The sequence below is a fragment of the Leptidea sinapis genome, chromosome 45 (genome assembly GCF_905404315.1).
Source record: "Leptidea sinapis chromosome 45, ilLepSina1.1, whole genome shotgun sequence".
Classification (NCBI taxonomy): domain Eukaryota; kingdom Metazoa; phylum Arthropoda; class Insecta; order Lepidoptera; family Pieridae; genus Leptidea; species Leptidea sinapis.
This window is the reverse complement of record NC_066309.1, coordinates 5,166,654-5,188,518: the sequence shown is the minus strand read 5'-3', so window position 1 is coordinate 5,188,518 and position 21,865 is coordinate 5,166,654. Positions and strand designations below refer to the sequence as shown.

Below are 21,865 nucleotides of genomic sequence, written 5' to 3'. Positions count from 1 at the left end.
GTGGAATAGGAAAACTAGGATAGCCTATATTTTATATATAATTTTGGGTGTGTGTTGTGTGTATGTGTGAATATGTGATTAACTTTCAATTGTCAATATTGTTGCAGTCTGAACGCCGAGCTGAAAGGCTGTCTCGAGCTCGGCGCCCACAGTTTGGCAAGCGGCGACGAACGCCGGCCCGCCTTCCGCGACAGCCCAAGGAAAACGATCATTTAACCGCTGAAGAATCTCGCTGTGGAACTCCACCAAACTTCGAATACGTCATCCAACAGAAACCCGAAGGTACGCTACGAATCAAAACACAAACTCTCAATTCTAATTAGATCTTTAAAAATAGTAGATTGTTAACCGAGGATCGAAAGAATCAATTGCCGAGTGCGACTATAGTCCGAGTAGGAATTGATTCTTTTACCCGTGTTAAACACTCTACTTTTCATTTCGAATATGAGGAAAATAAAACTATTTGTTTATCTAAATTATTCATAGATAAAATGTAATAATATTAGTAGTACCTATTTAAAATTAATTGTCAAATTAGGACAATTTATGTCGACTTTTTGAATTTTAAATATTGAACTCACCGCGTAATTGTTGCGGTTTATTCCGCTCAAAGAATTTGCGTTAAGTTCACACTGGCTGTTTAGAAAGTCACATGGCTGTAACATTTTTTTTATTAGTTTTTCTTTTACATAAAACACAGCTGACGGCAGTTCTATTTTTAAAGTTCATTCCAGCCCTTAGGTGGGAAGTAATTTGTATGAGTTTTTCCCTCTCTATGGAGGGAAGTAGCATTTTCTACCCAATAATCAGATCAAAACAAAAATACTTTCCGAGTATGAGAAATGAAAAATAATTTACGCAGTTGTCACTTATTTAACCTTGGCTGTTAGCAGTTTTATGAACTATTATTATTGATTGAACATTTGCATTTTTTGGGATCAATTATAAATTGGCAGTTGACATAACAAGCAACAAAGAGAAATAACCTGTTTATTAACATGCGGCCACTGAGTATACCCACAAGTAGAAACATTATAACTTATTCATTATCCAAATGATTTGAGTTTTCTTTAGTGTTAATTCCGCCAATTTGTCTTTAAACAATTCGACACGTGTTTCGCCTCTACACGAGGCATCCTCAGGACGTGTTGCCTCGCCAAAATCTGGCACGAGACTGAATGAAATGAGTTTTTTTTTTTTTTTTTTTGCGCCCAGACAAAGGGAAAGGGCTACCCTCCGGGATTACGAAGGGAGGGAGGTGGTGAATGCTCATGCATACCAACACAGCCTAAGCCTGCGTTGGTTATGTGGGACTCACGTAAGAACCTAAGTGCCTACCCACTAAACACCACCTGAGGTTGGCTTTGGGCAGTGTGCCCTCTAAGCCTTCATCGTAGGCGACCATCTCTCGGGGAAGAGAGGCGCAAGCGGCACACCCTAGGGAGTGTTCGCTGGGAAATGAAATGAGCCGGAAGCCGCTCTTTTATACCCTCGTCCCATGAAATGACGCGCTGTGATTGGTCGGCTGTTGTGACGTATTACCCCCGGAAGAGATACGTATCAAAGGTGTTGGGACTAAATTTGTTTGTTCATTCAACAATCTAAACATGTTATTTTTGTGTTTTATTAAAGACAAATATTGGCGGAATTAACACTAAAGAAAACTTAAATCATTTGTATAATTATGGATTTCCGCAAAGTAACGCCTAATTCAATAAATTTTCTTATTTCTTTCTTTCAATGAACTGCATTTCTACATACCGAAGCGTCGGTAAGATAGTGTTATTTGCAAAAGCGACATCTCTAGTCAATTTCCTAATATACAATTATTAGGGATAAACAGGTTATCAACTGTAAAGTAGAGCCGGAGCCACAACATGAGAGTTGAACAAGACATACCAAGATTTACGAACGATAAAACACTCGAACGGTTGGCTCAGTTGGTAAGAGCGCTCGGACGGAACCCAAGAGGCGCGGGGCAGGGATATCACTAAAAATAACAACCGTTAAGATGAAAAAAAACACAAGGAGGTATTAGGAAAATTTATTGAATTAGGCGTTACTTTGCGGAAATCCATAATTATATGGCACGATGCCAGATTTTGGCGAGACAACATGTCCTGAGGATGCCTCGTGTAGAGGCGAAAAACGTGTCGAATTGTTTTAAAAACAAATTTTGGCGGAATTAACACTAAAGAAAACTTAAATCATTTGTACAAGGTGGTATTGTTTGCGGATGATACTTCACTTATATTCAAAGTGAAAAGAAACCAATTTTTGTATGACGAAGTAAACAATGCTCTATCTGACATCGTGTACTGGTTTTGGCGCCAATAACTTATTGTTAAATAGTCATAAAACCAAATATATTAAATTTACCGCGCCAAATGTCAAAAATGTAGATGCGAATATTTTATTAAACGGAGTGTAAAACCTGTCTAATCTGCTATATTTCTTGGCATTACTGTTGATTCCAAATTGCAATGGGGATATATATTGAAGGATTGGCGAATAGGCTTAGTTCTGCAGCATATGCGGTTAAGAAAATTAGACAGTTAACTGACATAGATACGGCGCCACTGGTATATTTTAGTGATTTTCATAGTATTATATCCTATGGTATATTGCTAAGGGGCAGTGCGGCCGATATTAACACCATCTTTGTGCTGCGCAGAAGAGCGCTATTCGCGCTATTTATAAACTAGGCCCTAAATAATCATTAAGAGAAAAATTTAAAGAAATAAACATTTTGACTGTTGCTTCACAATATATTCTTGATAATGTTCTTTAAGTTCATACTTTATAAGCACATTGAGGAATTTGCTAGGAACTGTGACATTCATAATGTTAACACGACGAACAAACATAAACATCTTATCGGTTAAGTCGAGTAAGTCTTTTATTGGGCGATGTATATGCTTCTACAATATGAATAATATGATCCCAGAAAATGTACAAATCAAATGTGATACGAAATTTAAAAAACGTTTGGGTGCGAAAGGTTACTATGGCATAAACGATTTTCTTAATGACACCCTCAGGCTCTTTAATTATAAATGTTTATTGTACGATATCACATTGTAATCCATATTTTTATATAAAAAAAAGGTAGTCTATTGTGAATGGTTGGTAGTTTTTGACGTTCAATAAGTGATTTTGAATAAAAATATTTGAATTTGAATTTGATGGTGTTTAATTAATATTCACTTTAATTTGTGGTTAAAGGGGCAACTTAAATAGGTGCGCTTCGAACTTTATTTTGGGGGTATTCAATGATACTGAATTTTGTCGATCGACTATGTAACGTTCATTCTAATTAAAGTCGGCTCGATTCGACTGAGGGAGCGTCAGAGAAAAATTTACCCGTGTAATTTGTAATTATAATTATAACAATTTAACGTAAATGCAAAAAAATACTTGTATTTCGTTTAATAAACTTTTAACCTAATAATTGATCTAAAATTTTCATTCACCGTTTTTGATAATATTAGAATTGTATTTGTAAACGAATTTAAACTAAATAAGTTAAAACATATTTTCAATAATATATAAAAAAAACACTATTTCAGCAATGCACAGTATATGCACATTGAACTTTTCACTAGATCCATTCAATTTCACATATGAGATATACACGAGATTTCACCCATCCAAAAAGTGTCTAAGAATAAATGATATTTATAAATTTATTTAATTATTTATATATCGCGTGCGCAAAATAAGAGCATGTCGGTGACGCGAACCCATAAGATTTTCCCCTATCAAAAACTGCCCAACACGGCTAAAGGAGTTTCACTTAAGGCTAGGGATCGAGCCAATGGCCTTGAGGAATCGAGCGGAGCTAGGTGACCTCTCTCGCACAAGATCTCTTTTGTTTTAATTCAAAATTTAGAGTATTTTTTAATTTATTACAAACTTAATACAATATTCTTTACAAAAATAACATAACTATGTCATGTTAAGTACAATTGGTATACAGTACAAATAATATTTCATACAATTTTTATCAAGATTGAACTGTTAAAGTTAGGGGTACTTTGGTGAGGTTTTTACGCAATGTAAAGATAGAAATGTAAATATAAAATAAAATTTTCGTTTCATATTGTCTCATGTTGTATAGACATATAATTATTTTGTATAAGCTTTATATAAACCGTTAAAAAATGGTTTAAATTATGCGCTATTTTGGCGATTTCTTGGGATAGTGGCCTTAAATAAACATAATATTTTCAGTTTCCGAAGAGCCTGAACGCTCGCAGAGTTGTCGTCGTGACGAAGCAGAATGCACACGGCGTGATGAGCGCAGCGTGCCGGCACGACTGACACAGGCCAGCCCTGATCGAAGACTCGAGAAGATTAACAAAAAAGTTTGTATTGTTTGGAACCTTTTTTTTTACCTTTAAAAGAAGATCTTATTATCATCTGAAAACAGAATTGGATAAATATAAAACATTTTAAAATAAAAAAAAGCTTATTCGAAGTGGTCTCCATTGGCTGCAATACAGTCCTTTAAACGTTGAGGCCAGTTATCAATAGAAGCACGACCTCTTTCCATGCGAAAATTCTTCACTGCCAATCGTACGGATTTTTTATTATTTTAGGCAAATTAGCAAAGCCAAATTATTATGGCGTTTAGAGCAAGCCGTACTCTCTCAAACTGACCATAAATCATAATCCAGCGGATTAAGATCGGGACTAGACGACAGCCAGTCTTCAGCTCTGGTGAAGTCCGAAACGTTCGTTTCCAACCCAGACTGCGAGCTTTATGACCCGGCACCGAGTCTTGCTGGAAGGATCATTCATGGTTATTGAACATGGTGTTGTTAAGGGGATTCACTACCTTCACAAGAATATATATTGATACACTTGTGCCGATGTTTTGATACCTTTTTCACACACAAGGGTGGCTCAGTCACTCCTTCATAGCTAATACCCCACCAAACCATCACTGAAGTCGGATAGTGTCCACGTTGCACTCTGTCGACTAATTGGGAGGCTTCTTTAGAGCTTTGAGCATAAATACGGTCATTTTGTTTGGTAAAATGATGCTCAATATAAAAAAACAAATATTTTCTGTGATCTCCCTTTGCGTACCGCTTCAGTAGTTGTTTCGATTGTACCACCCTATTCTTTTTTAAATAATCAGTTAGGAAATCACCAGTACGTCTCTTATATACGTATAGTCCCTAAGTCCTAAGTCAAATTTAGTGTTGGCGACATGGTTCTAGAATTTCCTATCTTTTGCTTTTTTGAGATAAAATCTTTTGCTTTCGGACAGGATTTCTTCAAATTATTTCCCTTACTGCTTTGACCCTTTTTTGTACGAACACTACGTGGACGGCCAGATCTTTTTCTGTCACAAACAGAGGAGGTCTCATTGTACCTATTAATAGCTCGGTACACAATCATTTTACTAATACCAAGCGTATGAAGAGTTTTAAAAATTGCATTTGGCTCCATACCTACTTTGTGTAATGCAATCACAGTGAGTCGGTTCTCTTTATCACCCCACTCCATTTTAGTATCGCAAAATATTCTACAATGTATTGCCGCCAAAATGAGAAAACTCAATGTACATCATATAAAAATGACAGATTCCAAATTCAAATGTAATGTTTTGTTTATTTTTAATCGTAAGAGTATTTATGGCCCAGACTAAGTATCGTTATAAATGAATTGGGATGCTATTGTTGAAATACCTATAGGTATGTTCAAAGTGATTTCTAAGGGATTCTCTAGAATTCAGGTTATAGATGGCCCTAATCGCCCTTTTTTTAAAACAAATGTTGTTTCGATATCAACTGCTTTGCCCCAAAAGAAACACTTTCCTTTGAAGCAAAAGTAGGTGGTGGTTATTTGATATAGTTAATTTGGACAACGACCGAAACTAATGAACAAGCGAATATTGTTAATTTGTATGCTATATTAAAAGTTCGTTTTTACCGCTTTTATTGCGACGAGAGCTCCTTCAAATTCCATAATCTATATTCAACACATGTGGCAATCTGTTGTAACTACACCGTTTTTAATATGTTTGTAATTAGAAATTTACAAGAATTTATGAGATCAGAAAATTTATTATTATTAATCCGAAAATAATTGCCAGATTGCAGTCCTAAAGAAGAGTATTAGTAAATACGAAAATGATTTCGAAGTGCAAAATGGTCGGGCGATTTCGCCAGGTGACCGAATGACAGACCTCCAACTAACTCGGATGATCGAAACTCTGAAGAGACTTCAAATAGAAAAACGTTGTATCAAAACAGATCCAGTGGAATATGCACTTAAAGTTAAAGCCGCTAAGGCACAGAAGGAGAGAGATGAAAAATTTGATGCAGCTCTTAAAAGTGACAAACCCATGACAGAACTTGTTTGTGACATCGAAGAGGTAAATACTATTGATAAATAAATATTAATTCAAACAAAACAAATCTTATAACTATATTTACAATTATATGATTACATAACATTAAATCTATCATTACGGGGAAGTGTACCAAGAATACTGGCAGCATTTCCTAGCGTTTGGGTTTCCAGTAGCCTTATTATGGCGCGAATTCTCCGCGCCTCTGGTTCCCCCACACCAAACGGCACAAAGATGTAAGATTCACTGAGACCGATATATTTGCGACGTTAGCTGTTTTCGACAGTCGAAGCAGCAGCCCCAGCACCAACTGACGTAACTTGGACATGAGAAGGAACCAGAGTGTCAATTCAAGTCGCGTTCCACACCAGCGCCCTTCCCCGTGCTCAATTGAGACGATTTAAAACAACGAAATGGGCGTGGCATAATCGCATGACACTCTCTTTCATTCAATGCCACACAATGCCATAAAGACCGTTTAATATCGTCAACGTGCAATTTAGGCGCCGTATAAGGTTTTTATAATCTGTAATTCTTAAATTTTCTTGTAAAGTTTTTAGTCCTTAAAATTAGCTTCAAATATTGCATCATTTACGACCATTTCAATATCTCTAATGTCATCCAATGATCCAAGTTCTTCATCAGCCATCGATCGATCCTGAATCTACATTTCAATATGTAGACGACATCGCAAAAACCGTCCATAGATCGATTATTGAAATGCTAAAAGTAGGAAATGGAAATATCAAACACCAAATTAGAATTCGAATTGAAAATATAAATCGGACGCTTGTAGTAAAATGGTACGGCACTTGCATTTAAATGTAGAAATATCTAGGAACCAAAACATTCTAAGGACTATTTAATTAGAAGTAATGACAAATTTTTGAAGGTAAAGGTGCCTAATATTTTGATAATTATTACATTAGATATAAACAAAAATTATGCGAGTCATTCTTCATTAAATAACTTTTTTGAAGTGTTAAGTTATTCAAATTGGAGTATTGGCATTCAAGTTATTTGAACGTGTTCTTCCTTGGCATACATTAAATCTTATTGGTTAGGGCTGTTTTATTTTAGGAATGACTGTATTTGTAATACTTGTAGGTGGCGTACTATATCTGCGTAGTTAATTTTCCCCATAACCTTTATGGAAAAGTGTGTTGCGAATTGCGGTAATATTCAATGAATGTTAGAATAAAAACAGTGAGGACGAAAATCAAAATGTCTGAATTTCGATCCATACTGTCATACTCAGAAATGAGTTATCGTTTAGTAACTAATTTAATCGTTCAACATTCGTAGTCGGTACTAATGTCAATTCGATCGGGAAATAACATGCCTTGCACGTATGAGCTTGCAGTTGATTCAAAAGTATAGTTGTATGTGGAAGAAGTTTCTTGAAAACTTGCAATTTCGAAGAACGTCACTCAAGATAACAACTTAGATAGTGGCGTCTTGTGCGATGTTCAAATTCGGTGTGAGGAATCTGGTTCAGTTGTTCACAACACTCCGTGATGTATGCGGTAGAAGACACACAATGAAACGACTTGATCCTCCATTCAAGCAGCTCCTCATTGCAAGTGGTCACACTTTGAAATAAAACACTTTTAAAGGATTAAAACGCGTGTAATTGTACCTGCGTTTTAACATTAGATTTTGTGTAAAAGTTATTTTATTTTAATTCTTATTTTAGACGGACACTGTCAGTAAATTTTACCAAAAACCATCCGTCTTAACTCCGTGAGTGAAGACTCTCACTCTCGCTCAATATCTCCGTAAAAATAGTGTCAGAAACTTAAAAGATGTTATCATCATTCTAATTGTTCTAATTGTTTTCGATTCAACAATGATTTGAAAAAATAAATATATTAAAAAGATAAAGATAATAAAAAATAATCTTAGATTGAACATTAGTTCAATCTGTTAATTAGTTATCAATCATTAGTCAATTATATTAGATTTTTTCAGTATTCAGTATATAATATTTTTAAGTAAGGACAAGCTTATTGTCGCTCAGAGGGCAATGGAGAGTGCTATGCTCAGAATATCGCTGCGAGATAGAATCAGAAATAAGGCTATCCTTAGGAGTACCAAAGTTACCGACATTGCCCTAATGGTTGGGAATCTGAAGTGGCAGTGAGCAGGGCACATAGCTAGACGGACAGATGGCCGTTGGGGCAGTAAAGTCCTTGAATGGTGACCACGTACCGGAAGACGAGAGTGTTGGTAGGCCACAAGATGGACCAACGATCTGGTCAAGATCGCCGGAACAGGTTGGATGAGGGCAGCGCAGGACAAACCGTCATGGCTATCTCTGGGGGAGGCCTTTGTCCAGTTGTGGACGTCTTTTGGCTGAAATAGATGGATGGATGGATAGAAGTAAGACAAATTAAGCACAAATTCTTAACGTACAGAAGCAGAAACAGAATGACAGCAAAACTATGAGGTAGAAATAATAGCTTAAAGGAGCATGAAGGTAGTTTGGGAGACAGATTGAGAAACAGAGTAATTAGAGAGAGAGATAAGGATGCATTTGGAGGTGATGGATGAATGGAACTTTACTTCACTAATTTATTTAACAAATTTGGTAATATATCTGCCTCCACGATAGATAAGGTATTTACTGAAGATGTTTCAGATCTGTATCAAACAATATGTGCAATGTGATAGTAGATGAAGCTAGAGTAGCGTGGGAATTGGAGTGTCAAAACCTTTGCTCCCCTCCAGGAGACAAGCATGATTGTATGTATGTATGTTGCAGTGGATCGAAGGTGCTCGACATTTAGGAGGCAGGTCCAACATTCCCGAGGCGAATTGGACTTCAGCACAGTTAGCTGCAGAGAAATGCTGCGTTCAGCGCGCGTTGTTGAGACTAGAAGCAGCCAGGGGAAGACCTGCGGCGAATAGCGCGGAGCGAGGTGCTGCGAGGCATCTGTACGAGAGATACCGCGCGGTCAAAAGGACCTTGGCTTCGAGGTCTGATAATGTAAGTATTAGTAATTTATTAACTTAGTAAAATTAATGTTAGTAATTTTTAGATTTTTAGTGATTCTGAACTACAACACTAACTGATAATTTGTGTAGATCTTTTGCAATGCAGCAATGAACTTAAGCGCATTGCAATTTTATTACAGACAGTTAGAAATTCTGCCACAGATCGCACCCTTACTGTATGTCGTTATGGAGTTCCATTGATTATCATATTTGACTACGACAATTACTTGACCATAACGTTACGGTAGGTGACACAAAAATTCGGATTTGGCCTAGTATCGGTAATTTGCTCCTAAGAATTGAAGAGGTCCGATAATTTGTCATAGATCCCATAATCAGAACCTAACCAAACTCCTTCGAAGTATATCCTTTCCAATAAAAGAATTATCGAAATCTGTTTGCGCGATATTGAGTTATTCGTAAATTTGTCGCGCACATACTTATAGAAAATTAAAGACTGTTATGTGTTTCTCATGGTTACCATTGTAAGATCTGGACCAAAATGGGAAGCACCAGCTTTCAAATAAGAAAATAATTATCAGTTATAAATTATATTATTATTATTAATTAGAAAATAGTTTTTTGAAGTCGGTTAATTATTAAAACGTTCGTGAGACATTATAAACCTGTTTTGTCTAAAACGACTTTACTGATGGTTTTTCGGAGTTGGTACCGAATAGCTTCGGACCATTCGGAGATCCTTCATCAGGTTGTGAATTCGCGGTGATGTCCCCTCTCAAACTTTATTTTTGACTCAAACTGAGTTGAGACAAAACAAATGTAAGTGTTAGTTTAAGTGCGGACTAATCTGACAACCGATGAGATATGGTGTGTAAAGTCACAAATAAAATTTGAAAACAACATTTTGTAAATGATGCGGGTCTCTAACCCGCTACCTACCGAGTGCTCTTCCAACTGAGCCAACCGTTCCACTTTTTGTTTTCAATTATATTTTCAAATTTTATTTGTGTTATTAATCCCAGAAGTGAGGATTATCACTTTAAAACATAACAAATTGCCTAGATTTGCAAGAGCGACATCTCAGGTCAATTTCCTAATATGTAAATGTTGGGGTTGAGCAGGTTATCAACTGTAGAGTAGATCCTGTAGATGAAACCACAACCTAAGAGTTAAACAAAGCATACAAGATTTTATCAACGATACATAACTCGAACGGTTGGAAGAGCACTCGCACTGAACGCTAGAGGTGGCGGGTTCGAGTCCCGCATCGTTCATAAAATTCTGTTTTCAAAATTTTATTTGTGTTATTTATCCTAGAAGTGAGGGTTATCACTTTAAAACATAACAAATTGCTTAAATTGACGTCACACTGTACAGTGGTCGCAGTGCATATCGGAACATACCCTTAGAACTGTTTTATTGTTTAACAACTCTAGATGAGTTATCATATAAATCGAATCTCATATATAAATCTATTTTTTATTTTAAAAAGGCATAAAAGGCATTTATTTTCTCAAAATTTATTCCTTTAGAATTCTTATGGATGTCATTTCTAATAACTACTAGATACTACTACCGCTTCGGAAACAAATGGCGCTCTGAGAGAGAAGAAGCGGCGCAAGAAACTCTCCCAGCATTCTTTTTTTGCGCTCTTTTCAATCAAAATATCGTTATAGTATATTTTGATTGACATTGACAGTCATTTCTATCGCTATAGAATAATCACAATCTAGTCCCAGGCTGTCCGATCACTTAGATATTCAGCGGTGGATTTACGACAGAGCCATTTTTTTATAAAACATTTAAATTTATTCATAGATAATGCCTGAACAGTGGCTGGGACTTTATTATAAAAGTGTATACATTTACCCTTAAAGCTATTATGAATCTTATGAAGCCTACTAGAATTAGTTACAAGCAATCCCTTATTTCTAGTGTTATAATAATGAAAATCACTATTAAGAGCAAAAACGTGACGATTTTTTAAAATGTTATCAATGAGGTGATTAGTAGATACGCTTTTATTAAGTGTTTATTTTTAAGGCATCTGATGAAATCTGTTTGGTTTTACGCTCTTTACTTATGTCACCTTACACTTCACAGACATACATTTACAGAGTAGGAGATATTTATTAACGGCCGTTTTCAATAACCTATCTATCCTTAGTTGAACTTACTAGACGTAGAAAAATCTATCCTTTTACGCTTACTTACATTACAATAACCAATTGACAGATAGCATTGGACTATAACTATATTGAACATAATTTTGGATAGATAAGATCTTGTCATTAAACGGTGACAGCAATGTATCCGTTAGTTAAACTAAGGATATATAGGTTATTGAAAACGGCCGTTAGACAGTTATTTCAGTAGTTACGGCAAAAGTCACACAAAAATATAAATTGCACGCTTACTGCTTGAGATAAAAATAGGTTGTTTATAAAAGGTACAATATTTTGCCATATATATATATATATTAAAACTTTCATATAATAAAATTAAAATTTCAATTAATCAAATACAAAGTATGGATACTAGTTAGGAAAATACTTTTACGGCCGTTCCCTATATACTATCTACAGATGGAGATAAATTACTACCTTCTACTGTCAGTAATTAGCTGTCAATAATATGAAGTTGTCCCAATATACCTGGTAAGTCGTTCTTATCGCCTTATATTGGGACGCGTGAATAAAAATTTCCATACAAACTTCTATCGCTGGTAAGCTATACGTAGTCCCATTGACAAACAGCGTGTACGGATAAAGTGAGTTACAGTCGATAAGTTTATTGGGACAGAAAAGTCAACGATAGTTACGATTTTTATCCCAAGTAAGAGATAGACTCAATATTGGGAACGGCCATTAGATTCCGTACATACACAAATCAATTTTAAGACAAAATCACATATAAACATGTAACCCGAAACAAACATAAACTACAATTAACTAAAGCTAGGACAAAATATGGCACGAAAGCTACGCAGTTTCAGGGAGCGCCATTATATAATGACTTGCCGAATGATATATTTGAGGAAAAATCTTTTCAAAAACTTAAAGCTGAATTTAAAGAAAACACTGTCAAACACAATAGTTTGTTTTGTACACAATAGTGTAGAATTATTATTGTATAAAGTCACCGTAACTTTAATAATTATGTTTTCTTTTATATTTATTTAGAATTATTGTTCTCGTGTAAGTTAACTTTTGTTCTTTTTGGTGAATATAAACTCTTTAAACCCAAACAAGAAAATAGAGCCTTTTTGATTTTACAAAGCCTTGGCATGGACCTTGAAATACGTGACGTTACCTATTTGATAAATCAATAATATTTATCTGTTTTAAATCAATAAACATGTTTTCCAGAGTTGATAACACGATACAGTGAAGTCACGGTCATATTGACTGTAAAGGCAACACTTACCCCTATCGATGGATCAATATTTATCAAAACTTTTCAAGCATTAGTCAAATATATCCATAACATACTACAGAATGCAATATACAAAACTGTTTGCACTTGTTATGTAAGTACTTAGTTATGTTGGTTTATATCACATCGGTGTATAGATAGGTATCTACTAAACTGGTAACTGGCATTGCATGGTGTTTTTATAAAATAACATACAGCATATGTATGAAATAAATCAAAACATAAGTAATGCTAAAGGGGAAATTCAAAAAAGCGACACATAGACAGCTTATTCACTCGATATGTCGATATCGATATGATTCGCACGATATTTTAATGAACCTCAACAAGTAACGCAAAAATAATTATTAAATTAAAAACTTTAAATTGAATAAGTGAAATTTTCAAACAAAATAAATATTTAAATAAATTTAGAAACACTAAACTCTCTGTACTACTGACAGTGACAACGTACATTGACCTCTGGCGCAATGCACAATTTTGGCTTTTGAAGTCACCGCAAGATTTGGCAAGGAGCGAGAAGCAAACTGACGGCAACGTCGCTTTAAATTATGAACGACCAGCGAATTTGAACTTGAAGCGCGCGGAACGACAACATCGCTTTGTTATGTTCAAAGATTCAAGTTCATTGAATCATTGACCTAGTGACCATAATAAAAATAATATGATATCGTTTCAAGAGACGATTTCGTTTATCTACGACCCAAAAAGATTGATTCCATCGACTAGAAAATCCATTGAACGTCAAAAACTATCACACATTCGATTATTTGTGCCATAGGCACAACAGAGAAGAACGGGCGTTAAAAATCTAGCAAGATATCTTAGTGATTATAAAACATAGGGCTTTAAATTTAGCTACGTCTGTGACGTATTTAATGTCTACTTTGATTCAAATTCAAATATTTTGTTCAATGGGAAATAAAATCACTTATTGAAAGTACAAATCACTTATTGTAAGACTAATGTTTTCAATCTGACATATTCGTTCTGGAATAAATATATTGGTAATTTAATCATTTTACTCAAATTGTTTTTCATAGCTGTTGGGTGCGAATGGCGAGCTGGCGACGATACACGAGCATGAAGCAATGTTGTTCAACTCCAGTGTTGATAGCTCCAGTGATTCGCAGGAGAAGCCTTCCGATTCTTCGCAGGTATTGATTTGAGAAATATAAGAAGCAATATCGGACCAATTGCTGTGCCCTTGCACACACATATTGTCTACCCATTTAATGTAACCCTTATGTAAAATGTGACTTGCAATAAAATATTTTTATTTGATTTTAATTTTGACCATTATTTTAGACTACAGCGTGTCGCTACAATGGCGACATTAAATAAACAGATGGGTAGAACTACTTAACCGTTACTTAATTTGTTTGTTTGAAAATTTCAATTATATACTTTAAAATTTAGAATTATTTTTTTACGATTACTGTTAGGTAGCTCTACCCGTGTGTTTATTTAATGTCGCTATTATAGGGACAAGCTGTATACATCATTTGGTATTTCAGCTATCATCTACCTACTTATTTCATATTGTAATCTCTTATAAATCTTTTATTTTACTTCGCAATTGATACAGCTTTTATATTCCATAGAACTTTAAATACGAATACGAATATGTGTTTATGACTAATTAAATGAATCTGGTCATAATAAAGCTAACTATAATTCTCTGCTAATTTTAAGGAGACACCTAAGGAACCCTTGCAATCACCTCCCACAAGAGAAACTGTTGAGGAAGTACCCTCATCCACCTCATCAGCGAAGTCTGCGACGAGTGAGGAGACACCTACCAATGAGGGTCTCCACTACCTTGCCCTGGAGGATCTGGTGCGAGCACTCGCTGAAGCCAAGATGACCAAATGTGTAAGTATAATTAATAAAATATTCTTGCTTTTATATGAAAACGCTGTTTAGTCAGGTAGAACCATTGACCACTCTAACTATTGACCGATAAGTATATCTACCGACTTTCAGTGTTCTTTTTATTACAATAAAGCGAAATCAATCCAAGCTACCACCTACCATTGCTGGTATTGACTTGGTACATAATATATCCGTTGCATAAATCTTAAGATGCGCTTGGCGTCCTTTGTGATTTTACCAACGCTTTCGATAGTTTTGAACACGAAATATTGATCAGAAAACTTCACCATTACGGTAGTGGAAATATTGGACAAGGAAATCATTCAAATTCAAATCTTCAGCTTTAGATTACATACACGTCCACCTACGTAAATGGAAAGCGTTCTTTTGGTTCAATCGTTAAAAGGGGGGTTCCACAGGGTTATATTTTAGGACTTTTACTATTCCTGATTTATATTAATGATTTCTCTTATCTTGCTAAGAATAATGCTGAATTGTGTTGGTTGCTGATACATTATTCATGTTTAAAGTATTTAACTATTTTTGCCGATGCAAGCAATGCTTTATATATAATTATAGTTGTATATTGGTTTGAAGCTAATGACTTACTATGTAATGTATACTACATAATAGTTAAAAACGAGGTGTAGGTTAAATTAAATCAAATGAAACAAATATAATTTTTTTCATTTTGGTAAAAGAAAAGATACACTTTTTAATTATTTTCATTTTTTTCTTACTCGTGTAACGTTTTTGTAATTGTAATTAAAATAATTTGTAAAACGTTGCAGCTGTTAATAAAAAGAGTTGCAATAATAAAAGAGTTCATTAACTCGTTAGTTATGAATGTAGCTTCTTATTAAAGTTAAACATTTTCTGAAGTGATGATAAAACTTATAACTTTTGACTTTTATATATGTAAATGATATTGATTTTAGGTGATATATGTATATAATGAATTTCATTAAATGTTAATATAATTCCTTTTCTTTAGATTCTTCGCCGCTCAATCAAGGAATATGAATCTAACTTCGAAATGCAGAACAGCAGAAAAGTGCAACGTGATGATAAAAAGGGCAAAGAAGAGGATTATCAGAAATACAAGGGCTTGAAAGCGAGAATCAAGTTATTAAATGCTCTTATTAATAAGCAAAAGGCTCTACAGTCATTCTGATATTATTTAATTGAAAAGGAGAGTTAAAGAGAGAGTTTAGAGAGATAAAGCATAACTTTTAAATAATTTTTCATCTCTCCAAAGGATGTTGAAAGAAAAACGGCTCCAATTAATATATGGTTGTAATTATATGGAAATACATTGAAAGCTTTGGTGGAATTTGCGAGTTGTATGTAATACTGGCAGCGGATTTAATGTGTATTAAGAACCTTATTGAAATATGCACTTAATTTATAGAATAGAAGTTTAAAATCGAGTAAATAGCTGGTATCTAAATAATAATACTATGTTCTACAATGTCGTGAAAGATATAATGAAATAGAATAGTGCCAAACATTCAAAATGTTACATAGATTTTTTTTGTTTCTTGTTTGGACTATAATGTATCTTTTAACTATTATCTGCTAAATATTCTGTAGTAATATATTAGACATTTTAAAGAACTTTTTGTTTCATGTTCTTTGGACAGTTAAAAAAATAAGTATGAATAATTAATGTTTTCAAAAATGTTTATCGTGCTTGTACCTTATATTATTGTTATCGTGTTATTTACAATTTAAGTGTTTTATATTTTTAGTGGTCCATATTATTTTAGTTATTCTGAATGATAATAATATTTTACTTTTTTAATGTTAAGTATATTTTCAATGACTTAATTATGAGTTTTCAATGGCCTAAAAGTATTTAAGACATGCATACTCGTACGATTTCATTTATGTTAAATATAACTAACCTATTTGTACTTTTATTATTCTATAATTTTCGTATAAGTTTAAAATATGGTTGACGCTGTGATTTATGATTATGACGTCACTTGTTTAACAAGATGATTCTAGATTTAGACTTATTTATTGACCAATAGTCTTATGTCTAAACGGTATTATAATTGATAGAGACAAGTCGCCATAGCGAATTACGTTTCTATAATAATTTAAAATTTATTTGCCTGATTATATTTCAAAAGACAAGATATTAATGTCTATGTCAATTTAATTTGCTGCTAATATTCCCTTTGCAACAGAAAGTCTTTTTAAATAAATTAGTTTAGCAGATAGTCGTGAGTTTCCAATGGTAATCATGTGGAAATATTTATTCTTGCTTGTAGTTTTTTTAATATTCTCGTGAATTTTATTTCAAGATGTGAACAGATAAATTGACTGATATTATTCTACCATTACCAGGAATCAGAACTAATGTAATTTTTATTTTAAGGTGTTTACGATGCTATTTGGTTTTAACGTAACCCTTGTTTGAATCTTGGCTGTTTGTAAAAGTTTATCGAGTACGAGGTGGTCTCCATCACTAAGGGCCTCGTTCACCATGTCCAAGTAAAGCTGTGGTAAGTAACTTCTCAATTAACGTTAATTGGAAGCTACATGTTATGAGTATCTTTTGCCAATTTCACAAGCGAAAATATAGCTTGAGTAACTACTGATTGGTTAAGTGAGTAATGAATCTATCACACGTCATATTCGTTCAATTTTACGTCAAATATCACTTGTCAAACGTCATTGCAGATTGTCATTTGTGATTTTGTTAAATGTTGAGCGTTCATTTCACTGTTTAGCGCCAGATGTTTGTTTACCTTTGAAACTAGAAAGCATCTGGAAATTATATAATACAGTTTTTGTCATTTAGTGGTTACTTGTATGAATATCATTATTATGGATAAAATTAAAATAGAGAGAAGTGCATACTTTACACGAGCGGGATATTTTGGTATTATTAAATAGAAATATGGTGATATTTTGGAATTTAAATATACGCATACTTGGTATTTGTTCCATGGAAGAATAATCTTAACTCGTCCAATTGATGATCAATCAAATCGAATTAATCCATATCTAATAATTTATTTTTATGCTACCTCTGAAAAGATGCACAAAACAACAAATGATAATAATAGTAGGCACATAATATCATGCAACTGTCAAGTAACCGTGCTAATTGGCAGAAGATGTGGCAAGTTAGTTACGGGACAGTTAATCTTAAGATTAGTGTTACTTTAAGGTCGTGAAATTCGCATGTTATGTTACTATTGACTTTACTCAGTGATTAGCTTACTTGATAGTTTACTTAAATGTGGTGAAAGAGGGCCTAAGGGTTGCGTGCCGTATCTATAACTCTATACGTTTGTAAAGTTAAGCTGCATTTGGTGTTCGACGTCAGTCGAGCGGACTATCCTATAGCTATTATTGCGATTAGTTCTCAGCTGAGAGTACTCTTGATTGCGCGCGTACAATTGCGAATAAAAATGAATCCATTTTTCACCTCTTTAATATGTGCGTACTTACTAATTACGCAAACGATTAAGGAATAAAAGTCAGATAGAGTGCCTACTTGAAGGTGAAATTTGTAAAATATATTCGAATTTGTCAGAACACGAATTTTTCTTTACGATTTTTGATTATTACCATAGCGCGACAACGGACCGACGAGTATCGTCAGCGCAACGTAGTAATACGCGCGTAGGAATTCATCAGCACTGGACTGAACGCGTTCATATTGTGTTTTCATAGTTATAGCTACGCTGTACCGATATCAGAGCGTACCGACGATCGAGCACCTAAAATGCAATGCAGCCTATTTTTTTTTATATCTACCAGCAATAGTAATACATACTGTGTCAAAATTCAACAGTTCTTACTATTGTGGCTTATAAAATACAGTCCCCTAATAGACCGATGTGATATTACGTACGGACTGACAAACAGCGGGGTTCTCGTAATAGAATTTCCTTTAGTTACTGTTCAGGTACGGAAACATAAAAGGAAATCAAAGAAAATACTATAAAAAGAGATTATATGCATTAGTTATAATGCAGTTGTAATCGTAGGCATTCATAAAATAAGGGCGCATCGAAACCGCGCGATTATCTACTATAAGAAAGTATTATGTAGGTATGTACTTACTATCATAAAGCGACATTAAAAAGTTTAAAATATGGGATGAAATTGAATACATTTATTAAAAAATACGTAGTAAGTACTTAACTAGGCATAACTTTAATATTTATCACGTTGAAATTAGTCTAAAAATCTATAGATTCATAGCATTAATATAGATTACAGCTTTTTATAAGCCGAGTCAATAGAGAAACAAAACTTAAATCGTTGTATTCTTTCTCACTAAGGCTGAGAACTATAAAGCTTACTTAGACTTTGCTCAGTCTTTACTTACGTAAAAATAAATTGCCTTTGCGGCTGTGTTAGCTTAAACTCAGCATAATTTCAGCTAAACAATTTGTTATGTTTTTAAAGTGATAACCCTCACTTCAATTTGAAAACAAAATTTTATGAACGATGTGCGACTCGAACCCACGATTTCTCGCGTTCCGTGCGATTGCTCACCCAACTGAGCTAACCGTTCGAGTGACGTAACGTCATAAAATCTTGTATGCTTTGTTCAACTCTCAGGTTGTGGTTTCATATATAGGATCTACTTTACAGTTGATAACCTGCTCAACACCAATATCTCCATATTAGGATATTGACTTGAGATGTCGCTTTAGAATAGTACGGTTAGCTCAGTTGGGAGAGCTCTCGCACGGTAAGCGAGAGGTCGTGGGTTCTAGTTCCGCATCGTTTATAAAATTTTGTTTTCAAATTTTTATTTGATAATTTCAGCTGCCAAATAAATAATTAAACAAAATCAAAGAATATGCTAAGATTACACTCGGCTGAGTTTTACCTAACGTTTGAGCAAAGACTTAGTACGCTCTGTTCTTCTACAGACTTAAACCTGAGAGTATATATACTATCTGTAGGAAAGTATTCTCACACACACAATAAATAAACAACGATTTTTTCAGGCTCATATATTGACATAAAGGTGGCGTTGTTGTGATGAAAAATCAATGAAAAAATTTGGGTTCAATAAAAAAGTATTTATTCTTCTGGCAGTACCTACTATTACAGCGACACAGAAGAATAGAAACTACAGAACTATTTAAAACAAAAGTTGTAACATAACTATGAAAACTTCAAAAACTTGTACTTAAGGGAAATGCAAAACCGTACTGACGCAACAGGACTAGCGTAAGGGGGTGAAAGGGGAACGGGAGGGGATAACGTTCTAGCGAGGTTCACAGATAATGTTGCCTGTGCTGTAACTGGCTGTGCGTCACAGTCTTTTAGCAAGTTTTTGTAACAGCCCTAGCATATTTGTAGCAACTAGATGTCAATACTATACATAGATGTTTAGCGGCAGAGTAAGGAGTGGACCCAATATTTATATTTATTACAATCGAAGGGCGGAATTGTTGGCAACAATTGAAAGTATCTACAAACAGTGATTATGAGTTATTTTCTCTATTGATGAGGTTTATAAAATACTATGCATACTTAGTTGTAAACAGAAAAATTACTTCCTATATTTTAAACGAAAATTGCAAGAACATCTGTGGAATTTACAACCAATCAAAAAACATCAAACTTTTATATTTATCATAAAAATAATTAAGACTTGGATTATATTATGAATAATTAATGATGTTATGAAATAATTATATTAAAATAATATCTCTTAGCGTTTACGTCAAAATATATAATATTATTGGACGTTTAAAATAAATAATTAACTTTTCAATGTGTTTTTATTTGCTTGCTATGTTTCATCTTTATGCAGTTTAAAAAAATGTGGTACGCCTTCTGAAAAACTCTACATTTTTTATTATATGATTTAGATATTTCTTGTAAATTCAATGTAAATAGGTACTCAGTAATCTATCAAGTAAAGTTCGGTTAAATTAATTTGCCGTCGTTCCAAGCATTAGGAACACAAATCTTTTTGAATTTTGCTAAATTGATGAAGCTGTAAATATTGATTTAAAAGTGTGGCAATGGGCTTCTTGCCACTTCTTCTAATTAAAGCTCAACCTTTTCTAAAGTGGTGATAAATGTAAAAAGAAAACTTTTATTAATAAATGTCAGTTCACGTGCAGGATATAGAAGTACTTAGATATAGTATAGTACTTATAATTACCAGCTACTACAACTCAACATCCAAGGAACGATCAAGAGGAAACGGAGAACAGGCAGAAGACGGACATCGTGGCTGCAAAAGATGAGAGATATTTGGCTTGAGCTCTGGATCCCTTTTCCGTGCTGCTTCGTCCAAGGTGAAAATACCCATGAAGATCGCCAATATATCGTCCAGGAAAACCACGCATCAAAGATCATTTTGTGGTTGTACTTAGTTACATGTGAGAGAGTTCCTGAATACCTTTGGAGAAACACCAGACTTCTAGATGATGAGGGATGATTTTTTTTTAGTTTGTGGCATGCTGTGTTTCGTGTCATATATACCACCCTTGGTAAATGCGGTGGAAGACAAACAATAAGTTTCTAAGCACAGAGTACTGGATCCTCGACAATTTGTGCAGCTTTGAGTTGCACTCGGTCAGATGACTCGAGCTGGGACCTGAGATGAGTGCAATTAAATTGTCACGCTCTGTGAAAGATTTGACACATCTTAATTAATCACACTTAACGATTACAACCTGTATAGACCAGCAGCCATCTTGGATTTGAAATATGATCCCAAATTTATTCTTTACTTCACTAAGAACTTAGAAAATATCCATATTGCTGATATCATAGTTTTGTGCGGCGGCTATCTTGATGATCGTGATGAAATCATCGTGAAATGATCCCAAATTTGGTCTTTGCACCCCCGAGAACCTCGGAAACGATATCCATATCGTTGCATTGGTATGCGGTGGCCATCTTGAACTTTTTTTTAATTTTAGAAATATACATAACATCACGCACTAGTAAAAAAAGAAGGATTTTATGCTAGTGTGTGTGCGGTTACGGGGTATACCAGATACACAATTTTTTCTCCCTTAAATAATCATATCCAGAAATACTTTTATAGTATTGTTTTTACACTTTTGCACAACGCACGACGCCATTTTTAAAATAACTATTGCGACGCAAACTGATCTGTCACAGAGGATGGCAAATCTCATAATGGCGGCCGATCGGCTTCTATTAGTGTAAGTGTATGCGTGGGGCTATGTATTTACACGTTTACCGGCTTGTTTTGGTGCCTCTCTG

General features: G+C 34.4%; 1 protein-coding gene across 5 annotated transcripts in view; it reads left to right on the top strand.

Annotated features, from left to right (window-relative positions):
• The window catches only part of LOC126977388 (protein FAM13A-like), a 34,806-nt gene extending 14,413 nt beyond the window's left edge, over positions 1–20,393 (top strand). For 4 of the 5 annotated variants that reach the window (XM_050826161.1, XM_050826160.1, XM_050826159.1 and 1 more), the window contains 7 exons: positions 108–282; positions 4,234–4,367; positions 6,107–6,388; positions 9,129–9,353; positions 13,801–13,914; positions 14,453–14,632; positions 15,627–20,393. In XM_050826161.1, coding sequence (XP_050682118.1) covers positions 108–282; positions 4,234–4,367; positions 6,107–6,388; positions 9,129–9,353; positions 13,801–13,914; positions 14,453–14,632; positions 15,627–15,806 — 1,290 coding nt within the window. In that variant the 3' untranslated portion in view covers positions 15,807–20,393. The remainder of the gene's footprint in view (positions 1–107; positions 283–4,233; positions 4,368–6,106; positions 6,389–9,128; positions 9,354–13,800; positions 13,915–14,452; positions 14,633–15,626) is intronic. The other variant, XM_050826162.1, reaches the window with a different exon arrangement.
• Positions 20,394–21,865: the final 1,472 nt, after the last annotated feature.